At 40.1% G+C, this 18,386-nt stretch overlaps 1 protein-coding gene across 4 annotated transcripts in view; it reads right to left on the bottom strand.

Moving 5' to 3' along the window:
* ATP6V1C1 (ATPase H+ transporting V1 subunit C1) overlaps nt 1-18,386 on the bottom strand; it is a 136,834-nt gene that overhangs the window by 18,078 nt on the left and 100,370 nt on the right. Inside the window, exons 1-4 of one of the 4 annotated variants that reach the window (XM_054692047.1) lie at nt 17,561-17,673; nt 7,321-7,378; nt 4,030-4,195; nt 2,522-2,589 (exon numbers count right to left, since the gene is read on the bottom strand). In XM_054692047.1, coding sequence (XP_054548022.1) covers nt 2,522-2,589; nt 4,030-4,161 — 200 coding nt within the window. In that variant the 5' untranslated portion in view covers nt 4,162-4,195; nt 7,321-7,378; nt 17,561-17,673. Of the gene's footprint in view, nt 1-2,521; nt 2,590-4,029; nt 4,196-7,320; nt 7,379-17,524; nt 17,674-18,386 lie in introns of those variants that run through there. The other 3 variants (XM_037503008.1, XM_037502998.1, XM_054692048.1) reach the window with 3 other exon arrangements.

Below are 18,386 nucleotides of genomic sequence, written 5' to 3' on the forward strand. Positions count from 1 at the left end.
AGAACAGGCAGACTGACTGAAATACACTGCTGAGGGGTGCAGCGGGTGAGACAGGAATTGTCTGCTTCGCCATGTGGGTTGCTCGCTGGCCGGCTGGGGATCGTACTCATGCTGCAGAGGCTGCAGATTGCTTCATAGTGCGATGCTTAACCCCTTGTACCACCAGGGAAGACCCATACCTGGACAGTTTTAAGGGGACTATATGCAGTATGTTTGTTGGTCTGGAAATTAATGGGAAGCTAGTGACAGTCTGGAAATTAATGGGAAGCTAGTGACAGTCTGGAAATAGCAATTCTTCATATGCCAAGAAACTGGGCAACAAATCCAACTGCAAAGACCAAGAACAAAGGAGAGGCATGGAGGTAATATTCACCAAGTACCTGTCCTATGCCAGACACCGTGCTTTCACTTAGGATGAAAGGGAGACAACAGGCAAAAGGATATAAGCAACAATAATGAGGAAGAACAAATTCCTCTGTGATTTATTCATTAACTATTTGCTACCGGCAAGGAGCAATGCTGTGGAGGAAACGACAGTGCCCAAACTACTAAGGCACCTAGCTATCACCTTGTCATGCCGTCATTTCACAAACAGACACCAAGGTGCAAAGAGAATAAATGATTTAACCAAAGCAACAAACCCAGTTAATGGTGTAACTGTGACTAGGAAGATGGTGCCTAGGAGCTGGAGTCCAGTGTCCATGTTTGGCTCCAGACATGGGGTAGGGAATAAAAGCATATAAGACAAAAACAACTAGCTTCGCATTGCTAAAAGTCAACTAGAGAGCCACCAAAACACACAAATGACTAAATACAATTCAACCTGTGGTAAATGCCAACTGAGATTACCAGAGAAGCATGAAACAAAAGGCATCATTTCCAGCCACTATCAGAGAAAGCTGAAACAGCTCATGATTAGGGTAATGAAGCATAGAAATGGTTTTTAAAGGATTACTTGAAAAGAAAGTCTTTTCTTGCCCGAGTCAAGGTTAAGGAAAGGTAGAAAAGCAACAGGCATGCAGAAATGTCATTCTGGAAGGGGTGTGTAGGCTAGGAAGGTAGGCCAGTACCAGACTGCAGATGGACAGCCTGTGGGGTCAGACTTTAGGGAGAGGAGTGACATGGTTGAAACAGGACTCTGGACAATTACTCAGATGCTCAACAGCAGAGAGGGTAGATTGGAAGACAAATTAAAAAATTCCTGCAACATGAACCAACAGGGTCAGAAAAAACTGACAAAAGGGCTAAATTTGAATAATAGTCCTATGCTGAGGTACTATAAACCTAGGGAAGAAGAAAATTTTCAGAAAAAATGATATAAGCCATAATAAAAAAGATAGATTGAAACCAGTGCTGACAAAGATGTGGAGAAATTAGAACCTTCACACACCACAGGTGATAATGCAAAATGAATGGCCACTTTGGAAAACAGCTTCAAAATGATAAAAATAGAGTTACCATGTGATCAAGCAATTCCACTCATCACCCTTCCCAAACTCTGTGTTCCCATTAGCAAATTCTTCAATGGCACATACCAAAGAGAATGAAAATATATGAATACACAAAACTCTGTACCCAAAATGTTCATGGCACCAAAAAAGTAGAAACACCAAAATGTCCAAAACTGATGAATGAATTAATAAAATGTACTATATATTTCTACAACAGAGTATTATTTGGTAATAAGTTAAATATTGAAATGTGTTACAACATAGATGAAGCTCGAAAACATCATGTTAAGCAAAAGCAGTGAGTCACAAAAGATCACATACTGTATAATTCTATTTATATGAAATGCCCAGAATAGGTTTACCTATATATGGTTAGAATGTGGATTAGTAGGCAGCTGGGGACTGGGAATAATTGCTAATGAGAGCAGAATGTTTGGGGGTTGGGGGAGTAAATGAAAATGTATTAACATTGTGGTGATAGATACACAACTCTGAATATACTAAAGTCACTGTATTGTACACTGCAAATAGATAAACTGCAAAGTATATGAAATACACCTCAAAAATATTAAAAAGAATCCCATTATCAAACTTCAAACAAGTAGATTATATTGTATACAAACTATATCTTCATAAAATTGATTTACAGGGCCTCCCTGGTGGCACAAGGGGTTAAGCAACGCATTATGAAGCAATCCGCAGCCTCTGCAATACGAGTTCGATCCCCGGCCGGCCAGGGAGCAACCCACATGACAAACTATGTGGGTCTCACCCGCTCTCCTGTCTCGCCCGCTGCTCCCTTCAGCAGTGTATTTCAGTCAGTCTGCCTGTTTGGTTCCCCACTCTGTCTCTGGTGAGTCCTCTCACCCCTGAATCTCTGGCCTGTACCCCAGCTCTTGTACACATAATTTTTTTTAAAAATTGATTTAGAAAGAAAAAAAAATGGTCATCACATTCTAAAACTATCCCAATAAGCAGAGAATACATGTGATAATAAACATGTGATCATGTCCAGGCAGCCTGATTACAGTGATTCTCATCTTACTCTATCTATGCAATAAGTACATTACCCTTCTACAAATGCATCCAGTTTAGCCAGTTCATCTGACAAGCCAACCAAGACATCCAGTGTGCCAACCTAGAAGGAAAATACAGCATTTTATTACTTAGTTTTCACTGTTTTTTTTTTTTTACAAGATGATACATTTTGATTTGAAGGGTCCACAACGTTCTCTATATTTTGTCTCATTATGTGCAAGCATAATTAAAAAATGTTTGTTAAACATTTCAAAGTCATTTATTTGTACTAGATTATCCTCTAATTCATGGGTACAACTGCCATTAAAGACATGAAGATTCTACAAAGGCAAGCATGTGCTTCAGCTTGCACTGCCCAGTGATGGTGGACAATCTGAAGTTCCGGTTCACAACAGTGGCTCTGTGTTTTTTCTTTTTCATTGATATAACGCTGGCTTACATTATTGTCGGCATTTTGGAAACAGTAGCTCTTCAGTGGAGTTCTCTGTCTGTGCATTAGAGGGCTTGTAATTGAATTTACATACAAAACTGTATTGTGTAAATGAGCATGTTTTGGAAGAAATGCATAGTCTATATTAGTATCTCAAAGGATTTCGTAATTCCCCAAACATGAAGAACCAATAATTTTAAGTATGTCTAAAATGAGTGCTGTCTACAACAGCCTCACTTAGTTAGCCAGCAAATAATAAATATGATCTTTTCCATTCTTTACATGAGTTCAATCACTGATTACTGGGAGCCTGCTTCACTGAAAAGCTGCTAGGTTACTGATCTTTAATAAATGTTATAGATTACATTAAATAACTAGTTATATTTGTCAAATATGATTAAAGAGGTGCTAGTGGGACAACATTAGAAAGCACTATAAGAATCAGGGCCTCCCTGGTGGCCTAGTGGTTAATTCTTAAGCACCATCACCACGAGGGCCTGCCACAATAGCCACAATAGCTCCGGCCAGGGAGCTATGCCACACAGACTTCTCCTGTCTCACCCACTGCTCTCCTTAGCAATGTATCTTAGCAGATCTGCGTATTCTGCTCCCCATTCACCCGTCTCTGGTGAATCTTCTCACCCCCCACACCTCTGGCCTACATCACAGTTCTTCTATGCAAAAATAAATAAAATCTTAAAAAAAAAAAGAAAGAAAGAAAGCACTGTAAGACTTATAAGACTCTAACAACAGAAAAACTAATTATCTAGGAATATAACGTACTAACATTTTTCACTTCTGAAAATCATACTTATGAAGGTAATATATCAAATATCTTCATACACTTTCTCATCATAATTTAGTTTTCAGAAAAGTACAAAACAATTTTGGGAAAATGTTACTTTATTTTGGTAGTTTACTTCTGAAATCTGTTTCCTCGCTACCTAAAATCGGAAGGTTGGAAAGAACAAAGTAGATTTTAAATTATGTTAATGAATTTTCTTTTGTAGGAATTTGGGTATATCTTTCCTTCCAAAATGTAGGCAGAGACAACTGTCCTCCCTTCCCTGGGGAACTCATCCACTATTATTGCACAGTGTAGGTTTTTACCTTTAAGTCAGGAATGTTGAACTTTGAAGTAATAGCAAGGTTATTGTTCTTTGTCGTTGCTGCATGCAATTTCTCCCATGTTTGCTGACATGTTTTCTCCCCAGGAGCTGATATAAGCCAGAACTCAGTCATGTTTGTCACCACTTACTTCTAAAATCAAGAGACTCTGAAATGTAAAACAAAGTAAAAAATATATATATATTTAATATCATTTGTTTCTATAGTATTTCAGAGACACAATATGTATAACCGTTTCAAAATTAATCCAACATTGGCAGATGACCCCATGCAAAATCAATTTTAATACCTCCAAGTAAAATCATGTAAAATAGTAAAAGATAATTTATTAGGAAAAAGAGACAACAAAGACCTCAAACTTGAGGTATCTAATTTTTCAAGTACAAAATATCCTAAATGAGACTATCCAAAATGAGACTATGCAAAATGCCAGTCACCAACACTTTGATTCCACAAAAGAAGTGAGAGTCACACACATACAGGTCTATTTTAAACTTTTAAAGTCTAAAACCAAAATAAGAAATAAATATGAAGTATAAAGTTTACCTTTGCGAAATAATTGAATTAATGCATTTGAACAGTAACTGCATCTGGTTTAGCAAGTCCTATAAGTTTAGTCAAATTGATGGTTAATTCTAATCTATAATCAACCAAAGTATATCTCCTCAAATTTCTGCCTTCGAACATTGACAAATTTGCAAAAAATATCATGCCAATTTGCTTTGTATTTCAAAATATAAAGGAGGGGAGAGAAGACTGTGTTGTCACTCTCGAATCTGAGTGAGAAAGGCTGTGGATCTCCCTTTCTAAAGATTTCCACTAAGTCACATCCAGGGCCTCCATGGTGGTGCAAGGGGTTAAGCACTGCACTATGAAGCAATCCACAACATCTGCAGCACAAGTTCAATCCCGGCCAGCCAGGGAAAAACCCACATGGTGCAGCAGATCTCTCCTGTGTCACCCGCTGCTCCCCTCAGACCCGCTGTTCCCCTCAGGAGTGTATTTCAGTCAGTCTGCCTGTTCTGCTCCCCACTCTGTCTCTGGTGAGTCCTCTCACCCCCCGCATCTCTGGCCTGTGACCCAGCTCTTGTATGCATAAGTAAATAAATCTTAAAAAAAAAAAAAAAAGACACATCCAACCCTCTTACACAATCTTTCTCCTCCACCCCAACATACATGCACCCATGCATGGAGGGGAAAAAAGGCCAGAGCCAAATCTACTTAGATATAAGTAGGTAAAAGCATGCTAACACAAAAGAATGCCTAAAAATGAAAATCTTTCAGTATCATTTCCAATTTAATATGCCTTTATTAGAACAACTATAAACTTTCTACCACCTCTGCCTGTTTAACTTCTGCCACTTGGCATTTCTCTTAAATAGAAAGCAACTATCTTATTTCATTATAATGACTTTCATAATTTCAAAAGACCACTGTAATTAAAGTAATCCTACCTAGTCGTTAAGTGAAATGAACATAGATGCCATTCTATGTACTTTTTCTAACCTTTCAGAGCATCCACCGTAAACCAGAGACTGCTCTAAATGTTTTTACATTGTTGTCTCAATCCTCCCAACATCTCTACAAGGCATATATCATCTTCCGCATTTTACAGAAACAAACTCAGAGAGGTTAAGCTGGTATAAATACAGACAGTGGTATTAAATAAATATCCCAAGAAATTGTACTCTTAGATTTTTACCAACATTTCTGATAAAACTGCACTAAGAGCTACACTTGCAGTGGTCAACAAGCTAAGTACAGCCTGTTGTTAATGATGGTCAACCCCAGACAAAGCACTCAGTCTGGCCAGAAAATAATAGTACAGATGTAATTGGCCACTCAGATAAAAGCCTCTCAGAGGACCAAACTCTAATAAAGGCATCCAGAGGTAAGTTTTCATTTGAAAACAGAAGTTAAAAAACAAAAATCTTACTAGCCTACCTGAAAAATTCAAAAGGTAAATTTAAAACTAACTCATACTCTTTCCAACCTCATTTTTTCATTAAACAACCTATTTTTAGAATTATTCAAGGTGATTCATATGTAGGGTCATTCATTTTCATTGCTAAATGTATTCTATGAATAAATTGAAATTTATTTCCCATTTTCCCCTGGAAAGTTATATTGTTTTACACTTTCATTGTTATAAACAATTATGCAGTATATTACATCTCTTTCTGTGAGTTTGTGCAAGACAGGAGAGTAAAATGGATGAATTGCAGAGCATGAAAATGTGGGCATGCTGTCTTCAAAGATGCAGGCACAGGCCTTATTTCCCATGCAATGTGACTACTCCTCCTTCCATCGAAAAGTAAAGCCTAGGGCCTCCCTGGTGGCGCAAGGGGTTAAGCACCACACTATGAAGCAATCCGCAGCCTCTGCAGCACAAGTTTGATCCCCGGCCGGCCAGGGAGCAACCCACATGGCACAGCTGACCTCTCCTGACTCGCCCATTGCTCCCTGCAGCAGTGTATTTCAGTCAGTCTGCCTGTTCTGCCCCCCACTCTGTCTCTGGTAAATCCTCTCACCCCCCACATCTCTGGCCTGTACCCCAGCTCTTTTATGCAAAAATAAATACATCTTTAAAAAAATAGGAATTCATTAAAAAAGAAAAAAGAAAAGTCTATTTCCCCTCACTTTGAATCTTGGCTTGAGTCCAGTGACTTGCTTTAACAGAAACAAACAAACAAAAAACCACACGGAAACCACACTCTGAGTTCAGGGCCCCGGTCCCAAGAGGCACTGCAAGTCCACTTCTGGTTCTTGGACAGCTGCCCTCACCCCGCCATGGAACAAAGCCAGTGGAGTCCACTGGAAGGTAAGTGGTCATGTGGTAGAGAAAAGACAACACTGCAGTTGACAACCAGCATCAACTGCCATACACAAGGCCACCTTGGAACTTTTGGCCCAGTCAACATGCCAGTCAAAAGCAGCCCCTTCAATGTACCCAGGTGAACCAAGCACAAGAGCCACCAAGACAACCCACAGAATCAGGAGCAAAAAGGAATCACTGTTTAAAACCACTACCTTTTAGGGTGGTTTGTTATGCAGCTGCTTCACCCCAGCAGAATGACAGACCACTGTCAACTCTGCTGGGTTTTGCCAAATTATTCTCCAAAGCAGTTATCAATGGACGCCCCCACATCAATGATATATCTTACTTACTGCTATTCTCTTACTGGTAGTATAAAAACATGCCTAGGAGAAAGGAGCTTTAGTTGTGTATTTTCTTTTACAAATATCTGGGGCAAATATGACAAATGTTAATACCTGTTACATCTAGGTAGTGAGGATATAGATGTCTTCATATGAAATAGTTGGACTTTTTCTGTATTTTGGAAACATATCAAAATTAATTAAAGACATAAGATTGTAATTCATTTATAATAAAAAGGAACTATTTTAAATAATTTGTTTTATTGTAAACACTTAAAAAATGTATAAAAAATACAATTTTAGTGCATTTTCAAATGAACCTTGAATATTCAAAGAATATTAGGAGTCTAGTTACCAAATTAATCCTCTAAATCCAACTTCCCTTTTTTAACCCTAGCAGAAATTCTTTCTAATCTGCTTATATCCTCTGATGAACAAGTATGATCTATTAAACACAAACTTTTTAGAAGTTTTTGAGTTATCTGAAATAAGTATTTTTGGGTCAATATAAAGTAATTTTAATTGTATAATGTTGCAAGGGCAGGAGCTTGTGTTGTACCTGACCAAACCCCAGAATTTATCTTAGGTAGTTGCTCTTTTGAATAATTTTTGATGAAATGTTGTAGGTCTCCCTCCTGCCTTCCTGCCATTCTCCACGTCACCTGGGTCAGCTCCCCAATGCTGCTCCCACACTTGATACTTTTTCACTTTCCTTTGGCACCTGAGCCTTGGCTACTCCCCAGCTCTGATTTCCTCCACCAAATGTTCTTGCACTTATCATAGCTAGTTTTTTCTTAAGCCCAAATACTAGTCACCAGACTACTTTGAAATCTAAACTTCTCAGCTGATTAGAGAATCTAGTAATATCTTTAAACCACTTTTAATAATCTAGATCTTTTAAGTGATGACAGCTTTCAGAAAACTGAGGTTTTGTTATAATTAGTACTTCTGCTAAACAAACTATAGTTGATGATATATTTTTATACCACCTCACCCTCAAAAAAAGTAGGGACTGGAATCAATTAGGGTCCTCCTGATGATAGTGTTAAATTAGTTAAACCGCAGTTTCTTCAAAGACTGTAATAATAAGAGCTATTACAGTAGATGTCACTATCATACCACTTAAGAGTTCTAGAAAATCTTTTTCATTTGACAGTTTTCCAAACTATTTGAAGAAATAAGAAAGAGAATCCCATTTTTCTCATTTATAAATACCTGCCCGATTTACTTCCCTGAGCTTTCATCAGGATCAAATGAAATAATGTCATGATAATTCTATAAACAAAACTAGCATCCAGAAATGACCAGGAAAATTATAGAAAGCTCTCTTTTTTAACTGAGCCCTCTTTAGAACCTAAATGTTTGGAGAAACGGAGGAAAAGTTGCTTCTGTGCATAGTTCTGTGCTACATACTTCTCATGCAGTATATTATTTAATTCTCACGCCCACAATGAACAAGGTAGTAATACTGATGTGGTCAGTAATTTACCCAAGGTCAAATACCCAGTAGATGGGGCTCAAATCTTATTGTGTTTAAGTCACGTTCTTTCTCTACTGTGTTCTGCAGCCATGTCCACCTTAGCTCTCCTATTTGAAGACAGATGCACATAAAACCTTATCTCCTATATCCTATGTTTAGTTCCAGGCTCAGGGTGCTCCAAGCTCAGTGAATTTGGCTAGATAGTGGGATCGTGCTCCATTTCCTTTTTCTTTTCTTTCCTCATCATCACAATTTTGTAAATAGCATCTAAAATTATCCCATCCCCTAGAAGGAATGATGAATCCTCCAATCAGAATAGCATTTTTTTTTTAACATTAGAGATTCAAGAGACCTGGCAGTAACAGAGGAAAGAGCACAAAATTTGGATCTCACAATCTTTCAAGCCCTGACTCTATCCCCTCACTTAACTAGGTGCCTCATCTGTAAAGTGGAATACTACAAGTCTCTTCACAAAGCTGCTGGAAGGAAGGAACAATATACCTACATCTCCTTCCCATTCAATCTCCCTTCCTGAGGTGATGAGATTAGATTAGCTACTGGCTCAACCCATCCTACATCCCAAGGAAATGTCCTGTTAACTTACTACCATATAAATCTCACTATCATGCACCATTCACACTATCCTCCCTTGTTTTTCATAACATATTTTCTTCTCCATTTGACTGAGAAATCTTGAATGGTCAGGACCTAAAGGCCTAAAATCTAGCATTCACAATTCCAGCCAAGAACAGGAACTTAATAAATGCTTGTTGTATGAATGAATGAAACATAATTAGAACATGACTCTGAACCAATCAAAAAGTCTGATTAGAGAAAAATAAGGGCCAGCCAAGAAAAATACTTTTTTAAGTTAAAAGTCTTTCAGAAAACAAATCCTAATTTTAAAATAGCTTATAAATTAAAAATAGGTAAAGGGGCAAGTTACTATGTCTTTTGTTGTTTTAAGGATGAATACAGTCAGAAATATAAGAGAGAGGCCTTGAGAAAGAATCAATCTGTACTTTTAGGTAAAGTCATGGAGTCAACCCTTCTAATTCCTAGTCAAATTAATACAAGAGCCTGACGGGAAAGACAAGCTAGTTATGTTGTTCCTAAAGATAAATGTAAGAACTGCCCATGAGAACAGCGTCAATGAGTCTTTTGCAAAATCCGTATTTTCTCTGTTTTTAAACAAATTCCACTGGAAGCACTATTAATTTATACAAGTAACATTAAAAAATTCTCCTTAAAAGTTAAGAAATTGAGCTCTATTCCAAATGAATTTATCTCTACAGATGGAATAGATATCCTTTTTTTGGTCAGATAAGAAAACCCATGTTACTAAACACTTTCCTGTTGCACAGAAACAAAGAGTCAAAATTGGCGTCCACTGATTATCATCTCACTAAAAACCTGGAACGTGCCCTCCTGTGGCCTCTTCAAATGACTCCCTAATTACCTCCCCTTGTTTCTTCTTGGATGTATAAACAAATCATATATTAAACAAAAGGAAATTTAAAAGCACACCAATTAAATGGAGTTCCTCAAGACCCAGATCTAGACTGAAGTCCCTCCATGAGATGTATATAAACGTGTGCAGTTTCTCTCCTGGTGACATGACCTACACTCAAGGCGATTCCAGACAAGTTCCTGAACACTCCCCCAAATTTCACCTCCAGTCTACGCTCCTCTGCTGCATCTAGAGTTGTACCCAACCATCTCCACAACTGATGACATGGTATCTCCACTTGGATGTCTTAAAAGCACGAACACCCTAACACTTCTAGTTAAAACTCATAATCTCTTCCCCCAAACCTAGTCCTATGCCAATGTTTCCTGAAGTAATAAGATGTACTCTGGCAACCACTAGGCAATCAGAACTGCAAATGGCAAGACAGTAGCCAATATTTATTGAGCACTTGTACCTACCAGGACCAGGCAAAACACTTCACATGTGTTAATTCATCTAGTACTTTCTAAGCAGCCCTATCAGAAAGGCACTACTTACAAAGAAACCAAGGCACAGAAAGTACATGCAGTACATGTCAAATATTATAACATGTCTCATGTCATATATCATGACAGCATATATTAAGCACCTTCTTTTTAGTATTTCTCTTAGGGACACTTTTCATTAATGTCTGTCACATAAACTATCCATAAGAAGAAACCACAAGAGTTTCTGCTCACAAATGTGTCCTCAGTACCTGACACAGAAGTTGATATGTAAAACCACAAAAAGTACTTATTGAATATTCTTGAATGAATAAGTGACTATGTGGATTAAATGAGATGACAAAGTTAAAGTACCCGTCTTTTAATTGCTTACCTTCCCTTCAACTTCCCCTGTATTTTCAAAAAACAACTTTGTAGAAATATAATTTACTTACACTAAAATGCACTCAATATGAGTACAATCTGATCTTATGAAGTTTTAACAAACACACATACCTCTGTAACCACCAAAAGCAAGGTCAAGAACATTCCTGTCTACTTTGTTTTTGTTGAGTTGTGTGTGTTCTCTGTGTATCTTTGTGATCAGTCCCTTATCAGTTGTATGGAGTGCAAAGATTTTTCCCAGTGGTATATATACACAACGGAATACTATTCAGCAATCAAAAAAGATAAACTCATGCCATTCGCAGCAACATGGATGGAGCTAGAAGGAATTATGCTCAGTGAAATAAGCCAGAAGGAAAAAGAAAAATATCGGATGGTTTCACTTACAGGAGGAATATAGGGGAACCAAATAAGACATCAGGGGAAAATATAATAACAATACAAAACAAAAACAGACAGACAATTACAAACCAGAGACATCTTGCAGGGGAGGGACAGGGAGAGGTATTGGAGGGAGGAAGGAAGGAGCATGGGGGCTGTGGTGATGCACGGGTAAATTAGTGGAGGAAATTCTATGGGGACTACACCTGAGGGGGGAGAAAACAAACACTGTTCAAAAATGAACAATGATGTTAAACACATATAAATAAATAAATTTAAAAAAGAACATTCCTGTCATACTGGTCAGTGTGATTGATTATACAATCATCAACTGATCAATTTATCACAATCCATTCCTTTAGAAAAGTTGTCATATCCTATCCCAGAAACTGTTAACACCATTCAAATACAAAGCAAAGAAAATATTACCTCTTTGAATGTTAAAATTCTATCTTTCAAGGGGCCTCCCTGGAGGCATAGGGGTTAAATCTCAACCCTATCACTGCTGTGTCCTCCTTACCCCCCAGCCAGGGAGCTACCCCACATATTACAGACCTCTTCTGTCTTGCCCACTGCTCCCCTAAGCAGTGTATTTCAGTGGATCTGCTTGTTCTGCTCCCCACTCTGTCTCTGGTGAATTCTCTCACCCCTGCACCTCTGGCCTACATCCCAGTTCTTCTATGCATCTTAACTGGTATTGTGGGAAGGCTTGCTCTTGATAACTGGTTTAAAAGTTTCTAATAACTAAAGGGGGATTTTACATTTCAAGGATATTTTCATGATTCTTAGGAAAAGTAAAACTATTAAATATATCTTCTTTTAATAAAACTTAACTTTTGTATGTTTTGTCTTGAATTGAAACAATATTTATAAATGTTCTATAATCCTATTAAAAATTACCATGCCAAAATATACATAAGTAATAAAGACAATTCAATCTTTAGTAAATGTATTTTATCAACTATTAACATCTTTCTACTCCACAATTGTCTAGAAATAAATCTGTAAAGGCCAGATCTTACTTTTACACAGAAAACTATCATAAAAAATGGAAATATGTTGGGGATCGGGAGGATAGAGAAGTAACAGCGCATAAAACAATGCTGGAAATTTTCTTGTAATTTCTGGTAGAGCTAGTTGAGTTAGTAGACATTAGGAGGGCACTGTACACCCCCACTAATGAAAGTAATCATTAGAACCATCTCAACTCCCAGAGATTTCCTCTTTGCCTCAGGGAACTCAGCAATGACCCAAGAGGCAAACAATTCTTCCCATGACAGGGAATTCCCTGAATCTACACTCATGGGTCTCAAAATACTACTTCCCTTTTCTTTTGGGCTGGTATTTTATAATAAATCCTGGACCACACGACCACAGGACACTAGAAGGTACTGATATCTCTAACACAATGCACTCTAACCTGAAATTTAGCAAGTTAAAGCCTCAAAACAAGTTACTTTAAGCTTAAGATTAAGCTTAAGGTTCTGTTTACTGGAAATTAACAATCACTTACTGAAAATGTGCAATGTGCTGTGCCCAGGGATAAGCACTTCAATATGCTAAGCAATTTTGTATAAATTCCTTCTAAGTAGGTTATCAACACCCTCACTACACATAAGATACTGAAATTACTTGCCCAAGGTGACAGAGCTAGAGATTACCTATATTTTAGATGTTAGTTTATTAAAATACCTCTTACCTCTATATATCCCCAACATCTAGTAGAGTGCCTGTCTAAAAAGCACTCCAATATCCACTCAACACATAAATGACGGAACCACAACTCAATGGCACTTCTCTTATCCAGGATCAGTTTTGAAATGTATGGGGACATTATCAGTTGTTATGATATGGGAGGATATCAGCATTTGACAGATGGGGGTTGAAAAATGGGGAAGTTCCTGTCCAAATACCCAGTAGCACTGTTGCAGAAACACTAAACAGTAAGCTGGTTATTAAAAAAAAAAAAAAGCCATTTACATGGTAAAGTTAACCATCTATTAATCAGTTTAATTTAAAATCACTTCCTATTCATTGATTCAAAGATACAACAATTCTTACTTTAGACAGTTTTTGCATCTACCTGGCATTTTACTTTCAAATATACATCCACCTCATTTTAGACATAGAGCTAGGCCTCCATATTTTATCCTGAATGTAACCAAAGCACCTTTCCTCTGCCCACCTGACATTTTTTAAAAAATAAATTTGTCAGTCATTTACATATCCATATGACATTTTCACACTTCCATAAGTGCACAGGGTTCACTTAACCTCCCTCCACCAATACTCCCTTGTTAGCGGGTTCCTTTTTGAACTCACCAAATGTATAGTAGATTTGCAGAGTGATATAATGTCACAAGTAGATTTCCCACTGGAAAAGAATTTTCATTGTCAAGAATATACTTTGAAATTTCTACTTCAAAGAATTACCAGTATTAGTAGGAAACTTTAGACTCCTTGGTCATTGCCTGAACTATCTTTCCAAGGGCACTATATTAATGGTTTCCACTGTCTTAAAAAAAAAGAAAAGAAAAGAAAAAGATGAAAAGGGAATTTAATAAGAACTAGTTTGTAACTAAAACTATATAAAATTCCACAACCAACATGTGAAAAAGATTTACTCCTGCAGATAGGTAAGAATACAGATAAGAACAAAATTTAACTGAGAGGTACTTATCAAAACTGTAGCTACCCTAAGCAAATTCAAGTTCAAAAGGAAGACTGGTTACTTTGAGACTGGTGGACTATAAAGAGATACTTTGGCAAAGGTTTATTTTGGCATTCCATTTTGCTCTTTGGCCAGAGTTAATTATTTCAGAGTTATGGAAATAATCACAAATCCAATTTTGGGGTTTTCCTATATTTTTAGGTGGTAAGGACTAACATAACTAGGATGCTAAGATTAATATGACAAAAAGTAAAAACGAGTATTTCCTGCTCAGTTTTAAAAGTCAAATTACACTAGGCACCTAGTTCTCAGCATTTACTGGAGTCAGATGCTGAGTACTGTTTCTTTAGATTTTATCTGGTCCCTGCTAGGTATACCAAGAGAGAAAAAGATCTGAGACTTCTGTGACACAACACAGGCTCCCGATCTTGAACACAATTTAAGACTTGCCTGTTGCCAAAGAACCATGATTTACAACCTGAGCACTTTCAGCTCACCTTATTTCTCATTATCTCCTCTATCTGCACTATAAATTGAATAGATTTACTAAGGCTTACAAAAAGTACTGTTTAAAGCACTGACCACCATGACCAAATCCAATGAAGCTGTTCTCCCAGAAAAACTTCATCAGAAGTGCCAAGCTCAAAGATTACACTTCAAGAAATTCACTTTCCTCTCTAGAAAGGATTATGTTAGGTACCACAAAGGCAATCAGCAGGAACTAAATGCCATCAGTCAAAAGGGAAGTTCTACCCAGTTTAGACCAATCATTTTACTCCTGTTTCTAGTTCCAAGGGTCTATTGATAGATCGATTCCTGTGTAATAAATAGTATTTTCACCTACCTTCTCTCAAATACCTTGGAGGACAAGATAAACACAAAAGGCAACTGAGTCCTCCCAGTGACTAACTACAGTTAATAAAAGGTATTCTGGAATAGATGACTTTACCAAAAAATAAGTTTGGAAGGCCAAAACAAATTTTTGCTTCCCATCAACTCCAAAATGATTCAATCTCAGTGTACTTCAGGATGGCTTGCAGGGAGGGTAGAGAGTAGATATAACTACCCTTCGTGAAGAGTGCAAACAGAATCTAATCATTCTTCACCCTTCCTCAAGTTCTTAGGTCCCATTCTCAATTCCTTAGTGGGGTAATAAGGTATCTGGTTTTCGAATCCTCCAGAGGCTGTCCAATTCCAAACAACTGGTGGTATTAGAGCTATGTCCCTGAGGTCTTCCTTTACTTTTGCCACCCTCCACATTCTCCACAAAATTATCTTCTCAAAAACCAGACTCACTTGTAACTTCTGACTCACCCTACTGCCTCTATCTTCCTTCTGCCTATGCTTTTAGGATAAAAGCCCTGGTAGGAATTCCCCACCTGCCCTCTGAATTGGGCCCCACCAGCTTTGGCCATGCTAGCTGGCCTCTCGCTTCTCACACACATTATTCCTTCTCCTATCTCAGGGCACTGACATATACTCTTTCCTAGCATAATTTCACTTACACATCCTTGTAGCCTCTTTTCAGAAGTCAGTTAAAAATTACATCCTCTAGAGGCCTCCCTCGTGGTGCACAGGGTTAAGCACAGCACTATGAAGCTCTCCGCAGCCTCGGCAGCACGAATTCCATCCCCGGCAGACTAGGGAGCAACCCACATGGCGCAGCAGACCTCTCCTGTCTTGCCTGCTGCTCCCCTCAACAGTGTATTTCGGTCAGTCTGCCTGTTCAGTTCCCCACTCTGTCTCTAGTGAATCCTCTCACCACCACCACCACCACCACGCCCCTGGCCCGTACCCCAGTTCTTGTATGCATAAATGAATCTTTTTTTTTTAAAGATTTATTTATTTATTTATACAAGCACTGGGTACAGACAGAAGCGCGGGAGGGTGAGAGAATTCACCAGAGCCAGAGCGGGGAGCAGAGCAGGCAGAAGGACCGAAGCACACTGCTGAGGGGAGCAGCGGGCAGCAGGAGAGGTCTGCGCGCCATGTGGGACCCTCCCCCCTTGGTGGCCGGGGAGCAGCCGGGGATCGAACCCGCGCTGCAGAGGCTGCGGACAGCTTCGCAACCCAGCGCTCAACCGCTGCGCCACGGGGAGGCCCCCATAAATGAATCTTTAAAAAAAAAAAAAGTATGTCCTCTAAAAAGTACTCTTTGAACCTTCTGTAAAGGCAGGTCCCTGGTGAACTCTTTCACAACCGTTACCCTTCAAAGCACATTTCACACTTACATGATTATTTACTAAATTGCATCTCCTCTGCTTAAACTGTGTCTGCTAAACCCTGCTAACAGCCTACTAGCTGGCATACAGCTCAATACATTTTAATTAAATGAGTAAGTAAATGAGTATTTCAAAGTCTTCATTACCTATCCCCAACTTTATTTCCCACTTCACAATTCAAATCCCCCACAATCTGGAATTTTAACTCTTCTGTAAGCACTTTTCCCTCATTTTCAGGCCTTCACATCCTGTAGTTTTCCCTGTCTAGAAAGTTCTCCCCATTTCTCTGCACCTCTTCATATCCCACTGAATTGCCAAGACCCACTCTTTATCTTTCCTAAAGATACTTCTTAATAGCACTACTTCATATATCTGTCTCTGCTCCACAACACTTAGCACTTTCTTTTTGATAATTACATGTAATTTCATAGTACTTCAATGTGGTGTGTGTGTAACTTCTCCAACACAGGTGCTAAATTCTAAGGCTGTTAACACCCCACTCCTCCACTATCTGAGTGGTGCTAAGTACCGAATTCTCACTGAAATAGTTTCTTTTTCCCTAACAAGCCAGATTTTCCCTGTGAAAAGGGTATTAGCTTCCCTTTTACTCCACTGCTGCTCAGATGATTCAATTTGCCTTATGTGATTTATGTTCCTTTTCAGGGGTTTCCTGCTTACCCTTTCCCCATTCTAATAAAAAATGGTTTGAGTTCTCTGGCTTCTTTCCTGGGTCTACAAGGACCCTGCATCCTCCGTGAGAGTCCCCTCCCTGCAGTGAAAGGCTCCTCGACCCTTTAAACTGCCAATATCCTACTCACAAGCGCGAACCCCCAGTGAAGTCTTCTGTGATCGCTGTGACCTTACACAAGACCCAGATCCTCACCTGGGCCACTCTGTTACCTTTCATCCCCCTCAATCAGGGAGTGTGGGTTCGCGGCGACCCCACCCCGATCCAAGGAGAAAGGTCCCAGACTCACTATGCTTTACCTTTCTGCCTCTGCCATTGAGTACCCCCTACGGCCCATTCTGTTCCCCTCCTTCCTCTTCCTGAGAGACAAACCCTAGGCCCAAGGTTGCGACGAAAAACCAGACACAGACATCCAAGCCAGCTCCAACGCCACGGCCTGGGCGCCCGCGCCCGCCCCCATCCCTCCCAGGCGGCGACCGCAGTGCAAGCTTCGGCCTGGCCGGACTCCCCATCGGGGGCAGCCATCGCTCACTAACCCAGGAAGGTGTTAAACGAGGAAGCGGCAGCAGTACCAGGTACGGAGGCAGGCAGCCTGGCAGGCGTTAACGGCTCAGCGCTCCATCCCTTCCCGACCCAAGCCCCGGCTTCACGGCTTCCTCGACCCCAGCGCCCACGGAGCAAGTCACGTGCCAGCCGGAGCAGTCAGCTGACCCAGGCGCGCGCCGCTCCGCCTACGCGCGCGCCACCGCGCAGCCGCAGCCGCCGTCGCCGCCGGCGCGACCGCTAAAGAGGGGCGGGGCCGGGGAACTCCCGGAGGCCGGGAGACCCGGGAGACCCGGGAGTCAGGGCCTGAGGCCGCTGTTCCGGGTGTGGGGTCGGGGTGGGCTTCCGCCTCTGCCCGTGGCCGGGCTGCCCCGCGGTCGCCGGCGGTGGACGTCACGGACGCCGGCCCTGATGTTATCCCGCTTCGGATTTCTACGGGTGGGAATTTGTGGGCAGCCCCTGCACAGGCTCCTGGACGCCCGGTGTTTCTTCAGCCACTCCTGTTACCCAGTTCGCCTGGCTGATTTCATGCTTTCCTTCCAGCCCACTGAAAGTTGATTCCATAAGCGTTCGTGAGGCATTGACTGTGCACTAGGCAGTTTGCTAATTTTTGTTCAGGTTGATGCCCCGGAGCGAAGCAGTTCTTGTCACGAGAGCATGTTACCTGGTTCAGGGGTATGTGTGGCGTGTGATAAACATCTTGAAGAGCTGAAATTGTTAGGGGGGAAAGGATGTCCTAAAGCAAAATCACATGAGATAATGGGAAACCAAGGAGGGTTTCTGGACAGAGGCATGGACAGGAGAAAGTATATTCTTGGGGGGGGGAGGGAGGGATAGGTGGGAAGAACAGCCACT

This window comes from Talpa occidentalis, unplaced genomic scaffold (assembly GCF_014898055.3).
Source record: "Talpa occidentalis isolate TD23 unplaced genomic scaffold, MPIMG_talOcc4v2.1, whole genome shotgun sequence".
NCBI lineage: Eukaryota > Metazoa > Chordata > Mammalia > Eulipotyphla > Talpidae > Talpa > Talpa occidentalis.